The 21493-nt window shown below is 41.3% G+C and overlaps 1 protein-coding gene across 4 annotated transcripts in view; it reads left to right on the top strand.

Annotated features, from left to right (window-relative positions):
- Window positions 1-21493, top strand: part of CDKL5 (cyclin dependent kinase like 5) — a 174801-nt gene that overhangs the window by 104069 nt on the left and 49239 nt on the right. For all 4 annotated transcript variants that reach the window (XM_019524247.1, XM_019524250.1, XM_019524248.1 and 1 more), the window contains exons 7-9: window positions 3607-3697; window positions 8319-8508; window positions 19129-19209. In XM_019524247.1, coding sequence (XP_019379792.1) covers window positions 3607-3697; window positions 8319-8508; window positions 19129-19209 — 362 coding nt within the window. The remainder of the gene's footprint in view (window positions 1-3606; window positions 3698-8318; window positions 8509-19128; window positions 19210-21493) is intronic.

Here is a 21493-nt window from a genome sequence, read left to right on the forward strand (position 1 = left end):
AAAGTGAGACACTTTAAAGCTATATACCATTTTGTAAACCTGATTTCATAAACATAGGGCAGGAAGTCAGCTGGGGTCATAGGATCCCAGCAAGATAAGCATCTAATCTGCTCTTGAAGGTATTCAGTGTAGGTGCTTGAACCACCTCCGATGGCAGGCTGTTCCAGACCTTGGGGGCTCGGACAGTAAAGAAATTCTTTCTTATGTCCAGCCTGAAATGGTCTTGTAGTAGTTTATGACTGTTTGACCTCATCATCCCTTGGGGCGCTCTGGTGAACAAACGTTCCCCCAGGTACTGGTGGTCACCCCTGATAAACTTATAGGTGGCCATCAGATCACCCCTGAGCCTGTGTTTTTGCAGGCTAAAGAGCCCCATGGCTCTCAGCCTGTTGTCGTAAGGTCTGTTTTCCTGACCTCTGATCATGCACGTGGCTCTTCACTGGACACTCTCAAGCTTCTCCACATCCTTTTTTAATTGTGGAGCCCAAAACTGGATGCTGTACACCAGCTGCGGTCTCACCAAGGCCGAGTACAACGGGAGAATGACATCCTGGGATATTTAAGTGATAGGATGCTCCAACACAAACTAATGTAACCCAGAAATATTGTTGAAGACCTACTAAAGCATCGCTTCTCTGTCCCAGTGGCTTCACACACATCTCTTTAAATTCATGGTGTTGTGCTCTTGTACATATTGCAGTGCATAAGATTGAGTTTGTATGTGGCAGTTGCCCGAACACATGTTGTGTGGGTGTAGTTTCTGCCAATAAAAAGTAAGACAGGAACAGTATTTAGAATAGACTGATTAATCGGATGCATCTGTTGTAATATGTAAAGTTCTTTGGCATTCTGATTGGTACATCAGCTGTATTGATAGAGTTCCCACCCCACTGCTTCAGAGCCACTTGTCCTAACAGTGTTTTAATGCATATGTAATATTGAACATCACATTGTTTATAGGCATATTGACATGTAACTGATTTTCTCCCCTTTCCCCCAGTATGTCAGTCTAGGTGTAATGGTATGTATAGCATTTTAACAAAGTGCCCAATCATCAGCCTACCCTTATCATTCCTTAAAGGGGAAAAAAGATGCATTTCACAAGTTAATTTTTACAGTATCCAAAAGAATGCTAGATTATTTTACCGTGTCCTAAACTGGTGAAGAAAATTTACAGAGCAAGTACAGACAAGTTTCCTGCTTCAAAAAGATTCCCAACAAAATGTTAACTATGCTAAAAGTGATGGCAACTAACCAAAGGTGGGAAGGATTATTTTAACAGTTAAACTCTGATACAACTCCAAATAATTCTTCTATATTGATACCTGGGATACAGTGTCTGTTAGAGAGGTGTCATCAGTTGTGTAATATGATAAAATCAAGACACTGGCTAGTCCATCAGATGGGTTTATTGCCCAGCACCACTGTACCTCTGAATCCCTTGATACTTCTTGCTTTCAGTCGCTATATCATGTCCCTGTGATGGTCAGCTGGCCAGGTGGGTGAGAAACTTTAACAAATTTGAATTATTCCAGCCTATGCTGTTATTACTGTGGCCACCTTTAGGTTCTTAATTCTTGGGGACAGTGAAGTCTTGTCTGTGCCACTTCAACTCCAGGTACTGGCAAGGAGAGGGCTGAGCATACCCCACCCACTCAGGACCCATTCATCAAATCCAATGATGCACTTGGCCTAGAGGTTCTCCAGTGAGGCTGCTAAAGGCTCATCCCTAGCACCTGCTCTTGAGCCCTCTATTTTCAGTGGGCCTGAAAGCAGTACTGGAATAACTTCACTGGTAACCTTTCAGGCCTGGAATATGCCTCTTAACAGGGGTGGACCAGGTTCAACCAACCCCATCCAACTAGGGATACTGTGCTGAAATGTATAGACATACCATTTTTATCATTCATAAATAAAAATTGAAACCTATATTGATAACAAACTTATCACCCATTCAGTGCACCTGCTACTAAGAGGAAAAATTATGGCATTTAGTGTTTTGCATTGCTCCTAGATTTGGGCTTTGCAGACTAAGTTTGGGAAGGGACTCTGCATCCTAAATAAAAGATCTTTGCAAGCACAGGTAGAAGGAATAAGCACCCTTAGCAACTGTTGTTGCTGCCTGAGAATCCAGAAGCAGCAGAAAATCAACCATAAGATTTAAACAGCACTTAAATCCAAAAGTGAAGCTGTGCTCTGCATCTCTTCTGGATTCCAGAATTGTTATTGTTTCTCTCTCATTTATAAAAATCATGGAAAGATGCCCCTCAATTTTATTCCAGTTCATTTTCAATCAGCTCCTGATTCTTTGTTCCAGAAGCGCAAACATTTCGCATCCAGAGTCTCACAGCTGACATCTCTCTGGACCCAGTCTTCCCTGATTAGTATGTATTTGTTTAGCAGTAGCAGCATGCTTGGCACTTTACAGAAACAATGCCAGTGCCTGCCCTAGAGTGGTTATTATTATCAGCTTTTCCAGCTGCTGTGTCCCTGTGGTGCTCAGTTGCTTTTTCATCCAGGAGAGAATTTTTAAGAATTCCAAATTATTCTTACTTCTGCATATTCTAGATATCCTGTACCCTTTAAACCTGTTCCTATTCTATCTCTTGGTCATCTGAGTGGACATAGGTGACAAAGTGGGATTCTTTTCCACCTCTTTCAAATCCCTGGAGTTCCATTAATGCATCTTGTTTTATAAGATGCCGTTATCTTACCCTTAAAATTAAGTTACAAAATGAGGTGGAAAAGAACCCGCCTTCCTTTTACATTAACAGTTCTCTCAGAGACTCAAGTATATGAAAAAGATTGCACTTAGGTGCCCATAGCCACTTACATACCTACCATATTTACTTTAAGCCAAGACAGCCTTGAACCTAAGACGCTCCCCGCTATAATTAGAATCTATTCATGGGAAATTTATAAATTTGTTAGAATGTTCCACGTATAGAATCTAATTATTGGAGAGTTGTCTTACATTCATCCCAACCCCCACAGATGCAATGGAGAAGACAGCAATGGGGGGCAAGCAGTAGAGGAACAGGCAGTAGGGGGTGTCAAGCAGTCCAACCCCTGCCACTTGCCCCCTGCTAATTGCTATAGGTACCTACAGACTTAGCACTGTAATTACAGCACGTCAGAGCGGACTTGATTAATTGTGTCCCTGTTGACTCTGCTCCTCCACAACCTCTTCCCTCCTTGCCCCCCACACCTTTCCACCATCACTTACGCTTCCCCTGGCCCTGTTTCAGCCTGAGCCATGAAGCATGTGCTTGCTTTGGCCCCAGCCCAGTAGCAGTAGCAGCATAGCATTCTCGTGCCCCCTCCAAGGTAGTGCCTGGATCTGGAACCCCAGTTGCTTGTGCTAGTTATGCTACAGATAGTGCGTTGGACTGATAGGTTCTCCAACCCATATTCATATATGCAAGATGAAGCCTTTGTGGACAGTCAACATTTACAGCTGGCACTTAAGACATTCATTTTGAACTAGAGTACATATAACAATAGATTTTGTTTCAAGTAAGTTAACTTTTAATGTTAAAATCAATGATAGCACATAAAGCTTCTGATTGAGACTGGTACATAATCTTCTGAACTGTTGTTTCTCAGGTTTTGCTCGAAATCTTTCCGAAGGAAGCAACGCTAACTACACTGAGTATGTGGCCACCCGATGGTACCGCTCACCTGAACTCCTGCTGGGGTAAGTATCCTTCCTTAGAAGTAGCAGCCATGACGTCTAAGTCTTGTATCATCCACTGCTCTTTCTCACTTATATCATTAATTATTTTGGCTTCAGTTTCTAGCAAGGTGACTTGACTTTATGATAAGATAGGATTTTGTACAAATCTTAGTTCAGGTTTTTATTTTAGTAATACTTTAATACTGTTTCTGTTTGTGAAAGGTGCTCTGTTCTTGAAACCTGAAATGTTCTTATAGCTGCCAAATGAATGTTGTGTAGACAGGAGCAGGTGCAGTCTTTTCCATGCTTCCTTGGATGGGACCGTGCTGCACTGAGTTAAGAATATAATTCAGTTTCTATTCCAAATTATTCTTTGACACTGCTATTGAGATAGCTGAAAAGCAAGGTGCTTGTTTTGATGCCAGGTTTCTTTCATTGGTTACAAAGAACTCGGGGAACAAGGTCATCAACTTCTTTCCCAAAAGACAACGAGTAGCCACACTAACTTTGCAAGTAATAGTCATTTGTCTGACCTTGTGTAAATTACTTAATTTTAAACGTCTGTTAAAGAAGGATAATGGCATTTCCTTACCTCATGTGGAGTAATTAAAGGGGGTGAGTTATGTAGGAACTCCAGCTAAAAATAATAAAGAAAAAAAACACTGATGCCTCTGTTACAGTCTTTTCTTTATCACCAGGTTCTGAAATTTTTTCTGTATTCCACACCAGCCAAATACTTCAGTGTGATCTAATTATGATTTGTCAGTGGCTATTAAGCAAAATGAGATTTACAGGTGTTCACTGCCTCTAAGAAACAAGTTTATCTCTTTGGAGTCACTGATTAAAACGGGAAGGTACAGAGTGGGAATTTATTGTATATGCTAAAACTGAAGCAAGTTGTCAATATATTCTTTTTTTAAAATGTATTCCACAGTCTCCAGAGCTGTGCTGACATTGTTAGTAACATTGATGCACAACAATATTTGGGTCTAAAAATTGTTTCATTCATAATGTGTTGAATATCCCAATAAACAAAATGGGTAGTCTTTATCAGTAAATTGTTTATTATCAAGCTGCCAAGAAAGTTCCACACTTTATTAAGTGTTTCAAGAACAAAAAGTGTCAGCAGTGGCCTTAGTTATAGGATATAGTTTTATTTATTAATTTAAGTCTTGTGAGTTACGAGACTCAGAAAGGAATGCCGTAATGAAGTGTAACTTTTGACACTAATGTACTTTTCACTGTTAATATAATCTGTCCTTTCATGTTCAATAGTGAATCAGTGATGCACATTATAGTCATAAATTTGGCAGATTAGTTTATGATACAGGTATCTATATTTAGTGTATATGATATTGAAGTGCTTTTAGCTACTGCTGATGCATTATTCTCAAGCCAGTATCTCTCTGCAGCGATATTCTCCTTCCTACATCTTGATAAACAAATGAATTTTCTTCCCAGAAATATTAAATATGTTACCTTACAAATATTAAATTTGTTTTTAACTTTTAAAAACTGTACAATAAGAACATTCCTGGGGCAGGGGAGGGGGTCTTTGTTCTTCATTTACTTTGAATAAAGAAGTTCTTGAGGGCAAGAAAACATATCTGCTCAATTATTCATAAAGTACCCAAAATCTACTCACTTTGGAAAGTCTAGGTAACTTCTGGTGCTCTACATTGTATTCTTTTGTAACTAAAAAATACTGATAAATACTACTAGGTTTTAAAACATCAACATACAGTCTTGAGAGCCTAAGCAAATAAATGTCTGAAAGCAGTTTTGTGTTTTGTGCAGCAGTGGAGCATAAAGCTTCCAATTAGGCATGCAGATTTATTTATCATCTAGGAATTGTTTCTCTTGTTCGAGCTCGCCATTCTTACCTTGTTTTACTTATCCTGTAGTTTGAGATGACAGGACTAGATCTGTCAGTCAGTAGAAAAGGGTTTGACCTGCCCTTCTGAAAAATCATAGAATCATATAGAGAAGCAAGGCTGGGAGGGACCTCCAGAGGTCATCTAGTCCAACCCACTGTCTGAGGCAGGATCACCCCTATCTAAACCATCTTATACAAAAACAGGCAGTTTCCAGGCCTCCTGACTACGGAGTATAGAGAGATCCTACTCAACTAATCTAGCTCCAAAATGTTTCTTTCTTTTGTTCCTTTATTTTCAAGCAAGATTAACTTTAAAAAAAGAGGAATAATAGGGGAAAAGTTGCCTGTTTTGCTTATTTGTCCTGTGCTCTTGCTGGGCAAGGAGTTGTGCAGTTCTGTTCCCAGTAATTGCTCTGCCCTGGAAGTTTCAGCTCCCAGGTACAGATACCATGTCTGCCATCGTGTCCCACCCCCCAACCTGTCCCTAGAGGTGCAAGTAGCAGCAGGTTCTTGGATTTGAAGCCTGAACTCTTGGTAAGGTGAAGATTATAGCAGGGAACAGAAGCACTCATGCTAGCTCTCCCTTGGCCCTCACCCTGTTCTCAGTCTACATAGTACTGCAGAACAAGTGACATTAAACAACGCCTGCAGCAGGTTCCCTGTGCCAGCTCAGCAAGATGAAACAGTGCCCCAAGTAGCTTCAGTAGTTCCACAAATCACATTTCCGGTACCAGAGACAAGGCATCGCAGAACTGCCCTTCAGGAGCTTAAGTATGATCCGCCTTGCTGTTCTAGGGCCACTGACAACATTCTTCTTTTCACTTTGGTGTTTCTGCTCCCAGTCTTTGAAAGCACAGCAGTGCTCATGGCAGTGTTCAGGTAAGCAAGAAGTCTGTGCACTTTTGTCTTCCTTTTTCAGCTTTTCTAGCTGCTTCCTACCCTTGAAGCAGACTTTTCAATGGATCTGTTCCTAAGCCTGATTTCTTTTTGGCCTCTCTTCCCTTATTCTTCCCAGGTGAAATAAGGCATGCTCAGCCCAGCCTAACAAGTGCAGATTCTTGGAACCGAGCTGTTTCTGGGAGTATATCCCTCTCCACACAAACTACAAGAGAGGTGTGGATCTGTATCAGTAACTGATACAGAGCAACTTGGAGGAAGAAAGCAGCTTTGCTCTGCCATGTGAAAGAACTCATGTTCTCCCAAGTTAAGGATAAACATCAATATAAAAAAAGGAAAAAAGTAACCAGATTTAGGACAGAATATGTGAGGGCCCTCAACTGTTAGGTTATGTCTAAGAATGTTAATGAGAGTTAAGCTGCAACCACCCTACACTGAATATGTTCAAGCTCATAAACTAGGCAGGGTAGGCAGCTCAGGTGCACATCTTCCTGGTCCTGGGCGCGTGCCACCTGGAGAGCATGAGCATAGAGCAGGTGTGAGTGGGCAGAGCTTATCACTTGGTGATGCTCCTGGGCTTGTACTTTAAGGCTCTTATAGATATAGCCTTAGTGACTTCAATTCAGAGAAAGTCAAGCCAGGCAAGTTTAACATTACCTTCAAACCAGATTGTGAGCTGATAGATTCCAGCTCTGTAAAGGAAGAGAGCTGAGCAAAGCAGTTCTCCTCGATTCAGCACTTATATCCACTCAGATCTCAGAAAGGAATCCTCTTATCATTCTGTTCCAAATCTAGCTGTCCAAAAGAGAGCTTCTGGCACATGTTCAATGTTCACAAAGCCATTAAAATCCACCCAGTAAAATTTTAATATCCAGTTAATGAGATGCCTTGGTCTGTCCCACCAGCTGTTTAAAAATTAAAAAATAAAGCATCAGTTCCTTCATGTATTGGAATAAAAACAATACACAAGAGCAGAACCTTAGCAGGAAGACCAAAAGCCATCAAACAAGTCCATCTTCTACTTTCAGAGCTGAAAACTTCCTGTCTTCTGAAGAGACTTGCAAAGCAGCAACCTGGTTGTCCATTTTTGTGTTCACTGGAGTGTACACATCAGACATATGGGTATTTCTGGATGCAACCTCCAGTAGGGGAGCACTGCATATTGTGAAAGGTGTATATTGTGAAACCCCTAGGTTTTTTCTCTGTATGTTTTTCTACTTGTAAATACTTATTGGAGTGGTGCAGTCACCTACCCTGGAGGTTTTCAAGAGGAGTCTAAACAGTCACCTCGTTGGGGTTGTCTTCTTTCCTAGAGTCGGGGGGCTGGACCCGATGATTTGCAAGGTCCCTTCCAGCCCCTTACAATCTATGAATCTATGACTTCACTTGAGATCCACTACTCTTAAAATTCCACTATGTAAATGTTGAATGCAAAGAGAGGGTGAAATTTGATGTCTGATTATTTCTGTCATCTATGATTCACCATTCTGACTGAATTGTTAAGTGAAACAAAGGGGGAAAAATGTAATTCAGTAATAATATATTCATCAATGCTCTGTAGTTTGGCTAAAAATGGGGGAAATTGGCATTTAATATGGTCTTAAATATTAGTATATTATCTATTTCTTCCCTTTGGAAGCATTATTATGCTTTTTTAACCTGCATGGTCATGCTGTTTTAACTTGCAATACGGAAGTAAAACTAACAGGAAGCCTAGATGCCTGAAGATTCTTCTCTAGGTTCACATATTTTTTTCCTACTATCAGCAAGCATAGTTAATACAGAGGAATGTTTTTTTAATTAATTCAGATAATCAGGTTGTCAAGAATATATGTTTGTCAGTGAGAATATACTGTGTTTGCTTTACAGAGCCCCTTATGGAAAGGCTGTGGATATGTGGTCTGTAGGCTGCATTCTTGGGGAGCTTAGTGATGGGCAGCCATTATTTCCTGGAGAAAGTGAAATCGACCAGCTCTTTACAATACAGAAGGTGCTAGGACCACTTCCATCAGAGCAGATGAAGCTTTTCTACAGCAATCCCCGTTTTCATGGGCTTCGGGTAAGGGATATAGGCCTAAAGCCTTTTGTTATTTTTTTCAATTTCTTCTGCTGAAGTGATATTTAATCCATTGTCCTTCAGAAAATATATATGCTAGATCCTTTTTCCTGAGATTCTTTGTGTTGCCTAATTTAATGTAAGTTTGCCTGTCTAAAAAGATAAAGGACAGATTTAGACTGTAAATACATTGTTTGCTTTATAAATTTAATATTTTTCACAACTTTGCTTTCACATGAAAGCATTTTGGTGAGTTAAAATGGCCTTTCTAAGCATTTCTTAGACTGGAGCTTATATTTTCTCCATCTGAGACACTAAATGTTTATGGCAGGATCAGGAAAGAGTATTACATCTGATAATTGTTGTGTCATTGCCAGAAATGTTATCTGTGCCTTCCTTGCCACTTAGTTTTGGTTCTCCTGACAGCTGCTGCCATTTGGTCAATTGCTACTACTCAGAATAATCCAGTGATAAATTTCTGAACTTGTTAAATTGGAGAAATGGCCAAAGTTAAAATTCACTAAAAATGTCCATAGTTTTAAAAGGAAAAGATCAAATGCTCAAATATGTAATGGGGAAAAGCTGGTAAAGCAGCAGTACTGCAGAAAAAGTGTTTGGTAGTTGAAATGGATCACAAAACAAGAGTGAGTCAGCAGAGCAATGCTGTTGGAGAAGAGGCATTTGTGAGGCCTCAGCTGGAGTTCCATGTTGAGTTTTAGACTTTTATAAAGATGTATAAGTAAAAGAGAGTCCAGAGAATGGCAACAAGAAAACATGATGTATTAGGAAAAGTTGAAGGACATCCCAAGCCTCAGGGCTTATGCAAGTTGCCAGGCAGGTTCAGAAAGAATTTTTTTTCCCCACATGAATGCTGCTGGTTTCTTGTGGTCAATTTTGCCATCTTCTGAGGCACTGACCATAGGTACAGCTGTTTTTTAAGCTTGTTTTTGTTTTTTCTGACTGGCATGTGCTGATGCTACTGCTAGTACTAAAAAACGCAGAGACTCCTGACTAGAGTGTCTAGCTCTTATGCCCAGGGTTGCACCAGTCACAAAATTAGTAACCAAGAAGGAGTTTTTCCACTAGCTCCAATTGGTATGAGTTGTGTATGTGTGTAGGAGGAAGGGAAGGGCATGCTCCCATTGCTTCGGGCACGGTCTTTTCTAAGGATCTGCTGAGCACATTTTACCAAACTACTTCACTGTTTTTGCATTGGCAAGGTATTAGGAGTGCCCTCATTGCCCCTGCTTCTACCTCTGACATTTTATGGGGAGTTTGCGAGGTTCAGAGTTTGTTCATTATATTGTAGGTGAGGACTTGAAGTGGCAGTTTTGGGAATCCCTTTGATTAATGAGTGCCTGTTAATGCAAGAGGCTAACACAGCTTCTGAGAGAGGCTGCTTCCAGTCCTGTGTTCCTGTGGGTTTTAGCTTAGAAAAGAGAAAATCTGGGGGGGAAGGTGGGAGAAGGAGGCATCACATACATTAGAGGTTTTTTGTATGTGAAGCCTTCACATACATCAGAGGTTTTTGTAAAATTGAGGCAATTAATTTTTCTTTATGTTCATCAGGGGGAGGACCAGCAATGGTTGGCTTAAATTGTCACAAGAGATTTCAGTTAGAATTTCTAACATAATGATATTTAAGGACTGGAACAGATTTATTAATAGAATTCATTGAATTCCTGACATTAGCTTTTAAGAACAAATTAGACAAACATCTGTCAGGGGTAGACACTTGGTACTGTCACTGGAGAGCACAATAACCTTTGAGGTCTCTTCAAACCATATGTTTCTGTGATTTCTAGTCTAAAGCATTGCATAGCTAAACAAAAATTTTCCACAGAATAAATGACTATCCTTTGAGCATTTCCTTCACCTCAGTTACATCTATCCAACCTAAATTGAAATTATGATATTAAATTATCCATTGAAAAATTACACAAGAAAGAGCAGGTTCAGCTCTCCTATATAAGAGATGGCTCACGTCTCACTCTAACCATATGGATAATGCATGATTTTTCAAATGTTTCACCTTCCTTTTAAATGGACTGGAACAGTTGCATATAGAATTAATTTTATCCTACACTACCAAGCTGTTTCAAGAAAGTGAAGTTCTCCTGAGTGTATCTTGAGGGTTCAGGCGGACAGGATTTATTAGGCTGAGGAAGCATCTGCAGTTGGCATGTGCTGTTCCTGGATAGAAGGAATAGTAAAGAAGCCAGAGGCTGGTATGCAATTCAGGCAAGAAAACTACTCAGTGAAGATGTCAATTGAAGAGTCAGTAGGTACCGGGGCAGAAGGGAATTAATATAGCTGGTAAATATTAGAGAGGTACCTTGGGGAGTCGGATGTCAGGCAGGTTATAATGTGTCATAAATCCAGTGTTTATATTTAGTCCATGATTTTTTATATCCAGTCGTTTGATAACGTGAAGCTCACAGGATTGTCTGTGAACTGTGTTTTGTAAATTCCCTTTGAGTATTAGAACTGAGAGATTAGAGAGTGGTTTACTTATGAGAAATGTGCCCCCGCAGGTAATTGGGTATTCCTGTCTTTGATGGATTCCTGGTATGCATTCATTCTGGTGTGCAGTTGTTGTTTTGTGTCTCCTACATATTTTTCCACCAGGATGTTTGGTGCACTGGATGAGATGTATACCATTTCTGGAGGTACAGCTGTAGTTTCCAGGAATGGTGATGGTTCTGTTGTGGAGTGTAGTAATTGTGGAGGTGGTGGAGATGTGTTGTCAGGTTTTGCATTTCTTGTCATGGTATGATCTGGATCCATTCGGTATATTTTGGGCCATAAGAAGTTTGCTTCCTTAGCCTGACTAAGGATATTTGTACCTGAAAACTTGCAAAGAAGAATTTTTCCAACTATTTGAGTTGGTCTAATAAAAGATATCAGATTTACTCAAAGAACCTTGTCTGCCTGTGTCCTTAGACCAACATGGCTACAACGTATGCCTCTTGAGGGTTCATATTTGGAAGATACTGTTTAATAGATACACAAAGAATGTACATCTTATTATCAAGTCAGACGTTGTGTGGTCCATTCATGTGGGTATAAACCAAAACAAATGACATTTTCTGACAAAATTTATCCACCCATTTCTAGGCTACAGGAATTGCCACCTTACCTTAATATATTTAGCATCTCTTCTGTAACCTCTTGTAAGAGGTTAGGAAGTCAAATTATATGCTCCTATACCACATGGTCATTCTCTCCGTCTGCCTCTCCCTCTCCTCTCATGCACACACATACATACAAAGATTTTTTCCTCTCATAGGTCATAGAGAGCACTGAATGACCTCTACCTTACTGCTCAAAGATGGGGATTGCTATCACGTCTTTAAGATCAGGGAAGAACAGGAACAAGCCCACCATAAAATGTGGACGGATATCCTAAAACATAAAAGGCACAAGACTACTGATAGGGGCATGTATTTATAGAAAACAAGTTTGTGTGGGGCTGTATAAACCTTATCTTGCAAGTGGTAAAATGTGCGTGAACCCTAATTTGAAATTCTGAACTCTGTGCCAGCTCTGAGAGAGCTTTACACCCCCCGTCCCCCTCCCAACCATTCCTGCTGGAAGAGATATCTGCAAGTTATGCCCTCTAAAGATGGGATGTGCTTCACCTAAGTTGATCTGTAAGCAAGGTCTTGAATAGCAGAATCTGTGTGGGGTTTGGTTTATAATTAAAATGCTGACAAAATTTTGACAAAATTATGGCCCCCGGAGATCTGTTTCCCATATAGAATATTGACAGTAGAAGAAACACCCTTACAGGAAATATTAAAAGCTCTTGAAAGTCCCAATTTAATGTACTGTTGCCAAGTTTCACCTAAGTTCTAGTCATGATCCATATAGCAGACTCCATATTAATTTATTTCTGAGCACCGGTAAACTACTGTAAGATGAAAGGAAGAAAAGAATGAAAGATAAACTGTGTTCAGACCTGAGGATATGGTGAACATGTTGAAACTAACGTTCTTTCATCTTCCCACCAAGTTCACATAATAATGTAATTTATGAAGGATATTGGAAAGATATTGAAGGATATGTCCTTTGAAAAATTACTTCAAAATGACATCAGCTAGAGCATAAAGACTGTGTAATGGAAAATGCACCAACAACCTTGGAAGCAAGGACTCTTTTCCCTCCTTGCCAGGGTAGAGTTCACTGTCCTGGGCCAGAGAATCAGCCCTCCTTTACTTTGGTTTCCTTAAGGCCCCATAAGTTTTTCTCTTTTGTCTGCCTAATAAGTTAGCTTCAACAGAAGGGTTCATGTGGGCTTCCCTAGGGTGAAGACAGTATCTTTAGCCTTTGGGTTAGGACACTGTCTTTTGATGTGGGAAATTGGGGTTTAAATCCTTTCATGATCTCCCATGTACTGGGCAACTGCTGTGCTTGCAGAGCAAGAAGTGGGTGGCATAACCACTACCTCTGCCTTGCAGCAGCAATCAATCATTAGTTACGGGTTTTCATCAACAACAGTTTTGGAGGTGAGAGGTGTCTTCTGTCTGTCTTGCCATCATACGCATGTAATTGAAAATTTACCCTGTGTAACCTGTACTTAGAGAACCACCCATGTTGAAATTGGGTCCGTTATACAGTTTTTGGATGTTATCTGTATAGTGTACAGCTAATAGGAGTTTGATGGTCTACACTCAATAATTTAAAAATAATTATTTATCTCAGTTTCATAATTTTGCATAAATTATGCATAGTGATGTTACCTAGATTTTCAGAATAGCCTTTGAGAACTGGATCTCAATTCCTTCAACGTCACCATGAGTTTGATGCCTGTGCCCACTGAGCTCCTTCTTAAATTCCTGGTCTAATCCTCGGCACTTACAACCAGGCCGCACCCCTGGCCACCACTCCCCTCTGGTTGGGAAGGAGGGAAGGAAAAGAGAGGGGAGGATGGTGGCTGCCTGCCACATAGGAAAGGAAAGAGTAGTGACGGCTACAGAGGGCATCAGCAGGGGAGAGAAGGGGATGTGCCAGCTGCTTGCCCCATCTTGCAGGCCAAATTCAGTCACTTTGGGGGACAGAATCTGGCCTATGGACTACGGGTTGTGCACCATTGTCTTATTGGTGCCCAACAATAAAATATTGATTGAACTTACTGCTTCTTTCTTTTGTTTAAAAGAGAAAAACAGTTTTCTACCCCGTGGGGTTTTTTTGAGTAAAAATATATAAACAAATTCAGTGGATTGCAAATCTTACTGATCCTAGGGAACCTCAAATTGCACATCTGAATGATGCGGATGGATGTTTTGTATTTGTTGCCTGGACTGTGCTGCCTAAGATGCTGCCTTCTTTTTATGACCTAGAAAACTGCTCTTGGCAATTTTTCTAGGTCATTGTGAATTGGCTTAGCTTGGCCAACATCTCAATGTAAAAATCAAGGGTCTAAACCTTACTTGTCTATACATTTTTTACTTTGCCTTACTGATATTGTAGGGTTTATTTCATGCCATCAGAATTTGTGATTATTGGTCTTATTTTCTAATGAATACTCTTCTAGAAATTTGAAAATATCTTAAAATGTTGGGAAAAATGTTATTTAATTTTACTGCTTCTCACTTTCACATCTAATTAAAGAGTTGCTAGGATTCTCAAGTGTTTAGACATGCTGAATATGAATATCTCGATATCTGTAGGAAAAAAACTTTTTCTGTGTAACACGCCACTCTCACTAGGGTGGCCTCTATTATTAGTAGTCATTATGTAAACTCTCATATTTAAATGAGAATGAGATTGTGAATAAACACTCCATCTCCCTTGGCATCAACTTAATTTACAGGAGACTTCCTGCTGTAGCTTTACTGGTTTTAACAGATTGACAACTCCCTTTCCTTTGCATTTTCCCTACCTCTTCCAAACATCCATTAGCTATTCAAGCATTTGTCATTAACAATCAGTGAAACAAAAGTGAATGTGTCATTGGTTAGAAAAGGTTCTTTGGGTACATGTGATCTCTTTTATTATACCAACTAAATAGTAAGAAAACTGTTCTTTGCAAGCTTTCAGATACAAACACCCTTCTTCAGGCAGAGGGAGAGTCTACAATAGACTCTACTGTAGACTCTCGCTCTGCCTGATGAACCCAAAAACTTGCAAAGAACATTTTTTCCAACTGTTTAGTTGATCTAATAAAAGACATCACATGTACCCAAAGGAGCTTTTCTGCCTATGTCCTTAGACCAACACAGCTACAGCCAACACCGCCATGTCATTGGTTACAAAATAATATTTACTTTTAGTACCTAGAAGATCTGAAACAAAGTAAACTACCCCTGGAAATTCCTGCCTGCGTAATAAAACCCCATATTAACATTACCTATTTGAAAGAGTAACTTTTACACACAATTTTACAAACAAAATGCTATTCCTTGTAAAAAGAAAATAGGAAGGAAGGAGGAAGGCCGGCTTCTCTGGGGTCCAGGTCCAATATGCAAATCAAAGACAGACAAATCACCATCAAACCAAAAGCACCAGGCCATTACATTCCTAAGATCACACTGTGACAGATACCTTTGCAGTATTACACATCATGCCTAACATGCCGTTATGCAGTTGGGACACCCGGCCACATGGTCGTACAGACCAAAGCCCTCTATAAACAGAAGATTCCTATCCTGCTGTATGCAATAGTACATGTAACAAAACCTTCAACTACCCACAAAGAAAAAAAAAGCAGCCTGGTGAGGGCCCAGGGCGCAGCACAAGCTTGGAGTCAGTCTGCCACTGAGCCTTCCCGGTCGCTCCAACTGGTCATAACATCAGAGCATGTATTGAAGACGAATGTCCTCCATGTGGCACAGTGCCCCCTCAAGGGCCCAGCATGCCTTAAAGGTGGGCACCACCTGTTGGAGCACAGCATGCTCAAACTCCAGTGAGAGGTATGCCTACACCAGGAGGCTGCAAAGCCGCAGTGCATCATCTGGGCCAGTCCAGGCAGCATTTGAGGACAGCCATCTTGGCCTAACCCAGAAGAAAGTTGGCCAAGCAGATGGTGCCCTGCTCAGCCACCCAGTACAGGTAGGAGCACACGTAGGTGTTCTCTGAGAGGCTTCTGTCCAGTGCCCGCAGAGCCAGCTCGAGCGTGACAAAGAGCAGCCGCAGGCAGGGACAGTTGAGACAGGTGTGAAAGAGGCTCTCCTCAATGCCCCCAGAGCAGAAGGGCAGGCCATCAAGGTGGCTGGGTCAAAGTGGGACACAAATGTACCGGTGGCTTGGATGCGAGCCACACTCTTTGCCAAGCTGCGCAGGCATTTCCTGCAGAACCGGAGGCTCTTGCACAGCACCTCATCATTGCTGGCAGCCAACAGGGTGGCCTCGAGCTCTGCCACATCTTCCTCCAGCTCCTGGATATGGCAGCACAGTTAATTTGTGGCCAGGTGGGTGTACTGCTGGCAAAAAGCCTGGATCTGCCTTGCCCACATCCCACTGTAGCTTCCAGGAGGAGTAGCTCAGTCTTGCGGCCTCGCAGCCCCGCCAAAAGTGGGTGAAGCAATCCTGGAAGTAGGAGTGTTGGAACAGGCTGACTCTGAAGCACCAATAAGGCACCTGCACACAGGTTCAGTTCGCAGCAGGCCAGGCCATGATCTGACAAGCCTGAGGGAATGATGTGGCCACTGTGCAGGAGTGACAGATGGTGTTTGGTGATGCAAAGGTGGTCAAGGCGGGCCATGGTGAGACCACCAGCATTCACCCTGGCTCAGGTGTAGTGGCACACATCAGGATTCAGAGCTCGCCAGATGTTGATGAGGTCCGTAGTCTCCAGGGCAGACAGCAGCTTGCACACTGAGGGCACTGGCGCCACTAGGTGGGAAGAGCTACCACACTGGAAACACGTGGTCTCCCCAAGGAAAAATAAACCACAAACCTCTGCCCATTGAGCTTGAGGTTCAGGGAGCAAGCAAGAGACTGGGGGCCCTCCCTGAAGAGCATGAAGACCTGTCTTCAAAAGGACAGGACATGCTTCAATTTCAAATCCTTGCTTACTGTCTTCAGTTGGTGAAAGGGACTCGTAGGAACCCCATGGGGCTCGAGACACTTGGCCAGCTCCTGTTCGGACAGGTGTGGGGGCACGTTGGAAATCACCACCTTTATTGCCTGTGTGTCTAGAGGTGTGACAACATAGTGTATGCCTGCAATGTCCAGGCCCTCTGCGCACACCCTGTTGACCAGGGTGGGAGCGCTCAGGTAAATCACTGGGACTGTGTTAATACGAGCCACATAACGTACGTTACGCCATCCCAGGAGATCAACTAGAGCACCTGTGCAGACCTCTGCTCTGACATGGGGAGGGGTATGAACCCTCAAGCCATGGTTAAGGGGGAGGTCTCGAGAGGCATCTCCATGCAAGCCACTGGGTGTAGGAGCGGCCAGTCCTGCTAGGACAGGGTTAATCCCAAAAGTTAAAACTAAGGGAATAAAAAAAAAAGTATATATAAACTACAAAGATAAGTGTTTGGGAATGCAGCCTTGGAAAGCAAAAAGGGAGGGAGGGGGGTAAGTGCCCAGAGGGGAGAAGGGATGGGTAAAAAAGGAAGGAGCGTGAGGGAGTTAGGAAAAAAAAAAACTAACAAGAAAAAGAGAAGAGGGGATAATAAGTATCCCTCAAAAAACAAAAGATAAACTAAGATAACTCCTCACGGCAGACACAGAAAAGAAAGAGAAACAGTAAGAGAGAAGCTGTGAAGTAGACAAACGCAACTCACAGGTGGAGAAACAGGAAGTAGAAGGGAGAGGGGACAGAGAAAAAGGGAAAAAAATGCAAGAAAAAAATCAGAAACTGAGGTAGATAAAAACAAGAAACCTTTAGACAAGAGAGAGGAAGCTGGGGAGTCTTACACTCAGGATTACCCCACGCAGCTCCAAGTGAACCCAGTCTGAGGCATCCAAAGTGGAAGGAAGAAAGGAAGGAATCAGTCAATCCTGGTTAAACTTTGAATGTGGATGTGATGTGAGCTCTGGTAGTTGACCAGACCAGATGTAGTTTATTTACTTCTAGAAAGAGACTGAACCTGCCACATCTGACCTACTTCACTCCAGAAAATTTCCATAACTTTGCTGTTTGCTGCCTTGGAAAGCCAAGCAATGTTTACTGCCTTTTTTGTCGCTTTAGTACAAAGAAAACCTCTTATCCATAATACTATAACTTTCATGAAGTATATACCTCTCCTGATAAATTATGGGTTTTTTACTCCTTTTCACGTCAAATTCAATGCCTAATATTGCTGAGGCTTGCTTTTTAATCATTATTATTATGTCTATTTTTTTGAAGATTTTTTTTTTTTGAAGATTCAGTTATTTCAGGAAGGACTCTCTGAGCTGCCACAGAAAACCTCCCACTCCATATGCCAGTGATAAACAGTATGCAAAGCTGAATAGAATAGACTTCTTAAAATCATAGTCATAGAGAATTAAGGCTGGAAAGGATCCCCATAGGTTACACAGTCCAACCCCCTATTTGAGGCAGGATCCTCCCTATCCAAACCATGCTGTACAAATTCATTGTCTAACATCTTAGAAAAACAACATGGGTGACCCTGATGCAACACCGGGCGTAACACTCTAACCTGTCACAGGTAAAGCAGGGGGACCATGGCAGCCGATGTCCCGCTGCAAAAGAAGTTGTTAATATACTTTCAAGTGATACCAGGAAGAGGGCCAGACCCCCAGCTACAGAGGCAGACAGAATCCCCACAGTCCATACCAATCTGGGTAAAATTCTTTCCTGACCTCAAATATGGTGATCTGTTCATCTTCAAAGTGTCCCTGTGTCTCCTCTGTAATTTTTTGGACAGTGAGAACTGGTTTTACATAGTGCCATTGGATGGCTTTGGAAAGAACTTCACGGTTGAAAATAGAGTAAGAAAACACTATTGAGTCTAATTCCCCACATAATAATGTATTCTACAACCAGCTGCCAGCATAAGTGGCCAAAAGATGCTTTCTGATATTTCCTAGTAGTCTTAGTACTTGGAAAGGTATTTTGTGGTTCTATTTCAGGCTTTCTAGATGATTTGCCCTCTCCTCCCCACCCCAATTTGAGTCATCTGTTAATCCTTGAAAGTTAACTCAGTGCTGTCCACGATCAAAATAAGATTCATTTGAGGCTAATTTTAATCCATTTGGGAACATCATCCGTTTTTTTTTTTAACCTTCTTGTATTTTTCCATTATGAGTCCATTTAAACCTCCCACATTCTGCCAATCAGAATGCCAAAAGCATTCATTTGTGTATCTAACTAGATTATTTATCATTGGAAAAACATCTGGTGAGCTACGTTGTCACCAACAATCCTTGAGAGAATGAACAAATCTGCATATGGTAGAACAACAGAAAGCTGTTTCTACTGATGTATTCTGTTTTTTTACGCATCCATACCCTCCCCCTCACACACTACTCCACATGGTATTCATCTTTCTTTCCTTTCTTGCTGCTACCTACTATCTTTTGATGTCAGTTGTTTTAATAAAGCAAGCAACATTGAGATGACCTTCCTTTATCTTGCATGTATCGTGTTTTGCTGAAAGTGTTGTTGTAGTCTGGTTATTTATATAAGCAGTAGATTTAAGCTATATCTTACTGTTTTTACAGTTCCCTGCAGTCAACCATCCACAATCTTTGGAAAGAAGATACTTAGGAATTTTAAGTAGTGTTTTGCTTGACCTTATGAAGGTAGGAAAAACTGCTTTCTTCTTAGTGTCCGTGTTTACCTAAACTCATACATTCAGTTTTAAACTATTCTTATGATAATATTTTGAGAAGTTCTGTTGTTTACAGCATCACTTTGATGTTTCCTAGGGGGAAAACCTAGGAGTAAGAAAAGTGCCTTTTGATGTTGCCAGGAGATTCTATTCCCATTTGGCAGACTTAAAGCTGCTGAAAATCTTCCTCTCTCTGCCATGTTTTGCAATGTTTTTGTCAACATGTAATAAAATAAAATGGCCAGAAGTCCAGGATTTCCTGGGACAGTCCTAAATTTCAGACCCACGCCCCTTGGTGAAAAAGAACTTTTAATCGTGAATATGAAATGTTTGTGCTGGATTAATGCCATCTGGCTTTCTGCTGCATCTGCTGAGAGGATACAGCATCATGCTGTCTGATACCATGGGAACATAGCCATACTGCTTTTGGGCAGGGATGTAGCCTGTACCTCTTTGATCAGAAGTAGTATAGTCCCGTTCACAAAAGACTGCACTCAAGCCCGATAAACTGCCTCTCAGAACCATGCAAATATGGTTATGCTGTATCCTACTCGGGAGCATCTTTTAATGCACAGTATCAAGCTGTTGTCTGTAGTTCCAGTGCCCCATTTGTTCTAGAAGTTGGAAAAATAATAAGTTCAGCAGTATTTGCATGAAGAGAAAAGAATGATCTTGTGGACCATTCTTCCTTTGCAAATGTTCATGTTAGGTAGATCAACTGTAAATTTGGCATGTGGCCACTATTTGTATGTTCCTCAGTTGCATACCCAGACACCTGCTGGGCACTGTCATCTGCAAATGGAATCAATTGGAGCTATGGATTCTCAGCACCTCTGGAAGGAAGGTGCTATGCAAGAAAAGCACAGGCGTGAGAGTTAGGAGGCCCTGGGTTCTCATTGTGGCTGTTCTGTTGGATAGCCTTGGATAATTCCCTTGACCTTTCTCAGTCTGTAAAATTGGGAGAATAGTAGTCTGCTTACTTTCATGAGGGCTTAGGAACAGCATTTGTTTGTATTTCTGGAGCAGTCAGACATTATAGTGATAAGCACCACAGAAAAAGCCAAGAGAAAATTATCACTAAGGCAAGGTTGTATATGTTGGGCAGTGCAAGCAAGTGCCAAAATAGTTTACGTAAAAAGAAGAAATATTGAATAGCTGCCTCATTTCCTGAGAACCATCTATCCTGTGCCTGGAATGAAGCAGAGATCCTGTGGAGGCAAAAATGGTATGTGGTTAAATGCACAGAATATTATAACAGATGCAGGAGAGGGTACAGCAAATGACGGTTTCACAGGCCCTTTCCATTTGTCCCTTAAGAGCTGTCACTCATGCAACCTCCAGTGACTGTCTTTTCAGTATAGTTGAAAAGGCCACCAGTTGAACAGCCATGATGTATACAAACAATGTATTCTCACTGATCGTACCATATGTTCAAATGAATCAAGAATTGCTATGCACAGTCCTACTCCTGCAAAGACTTATGTATGGGTTTAATTTTTCACCCTGTGAGCAGTCTCATTTGTTTCTATGAGAGTACTCCCTATACATAAAGATAAGTACATTCCAAGGCTTTTCCGGTTTTTAACATGGTTAATATATTTGTTTTCATGACCCCTTCAGAGGTTGTATATTCTTCAGGTATTTTACAGCTTTTTTAAAAAGTTTGTATTTTTATATAAATTACTACTGGCCATATTAAAGCTATGTTATTTACATTGACAGTAGACAAAACTTCATATTTTAGTTCAAGTATAAATAGTGTGTGCTTTTGTACAACAACTTGCACATGAATAGTATGCGTCTTACAAAACTTTTACTAATAACAATGCAAAGCAGTCACCCTGATTTTGTACCTAATTTTATACCTAACTGTTTCTCCTCTAGATATCAGAAGATGTCAGTCTTCCAAAATAAAACAGACATAAATCATAACACAAATCTCATTCCTAACACAGTAGCTGACTTGCTACAAAAGTGTGCGTGAAATCTATTCCAGGTGAAGCCATTGACAAAACTCCCAGTATTTCTTTTTATATATGTACTGTGGTTACTCAATTCTAAGATGACATGTCTTCCTCCATTTAACATGGGGGTGGGGTCCCTCGTCTTTGAATCGAGTATGAGGGCAGTGTGGGGGCAGGCAGCTGCTGTAGCCTCAGCTTTAGCGCCTTCCCAGGATCGGGGCCACAGCTGCAGCTGCTGTCTGCCCCACACTCCCTGCCACCTCTGCACCCCACCATCTCCACCCCTCTCCC

The sequence above is a fragment of the Gavialis gangeticus genome, unplaced genomic scaffold, assembly GCF_001723915.1.
Source record: "Gavialis gangeticus isolate Ggan-Ray unplaced genomic scaffold, GavGan_comp1, whole genome shotgun sequence".
NCBI lineage: Eukaryota > Metazoa > Chordata > Crocodylia > Gavialidae > Gavialis > Gavialis gangeticus.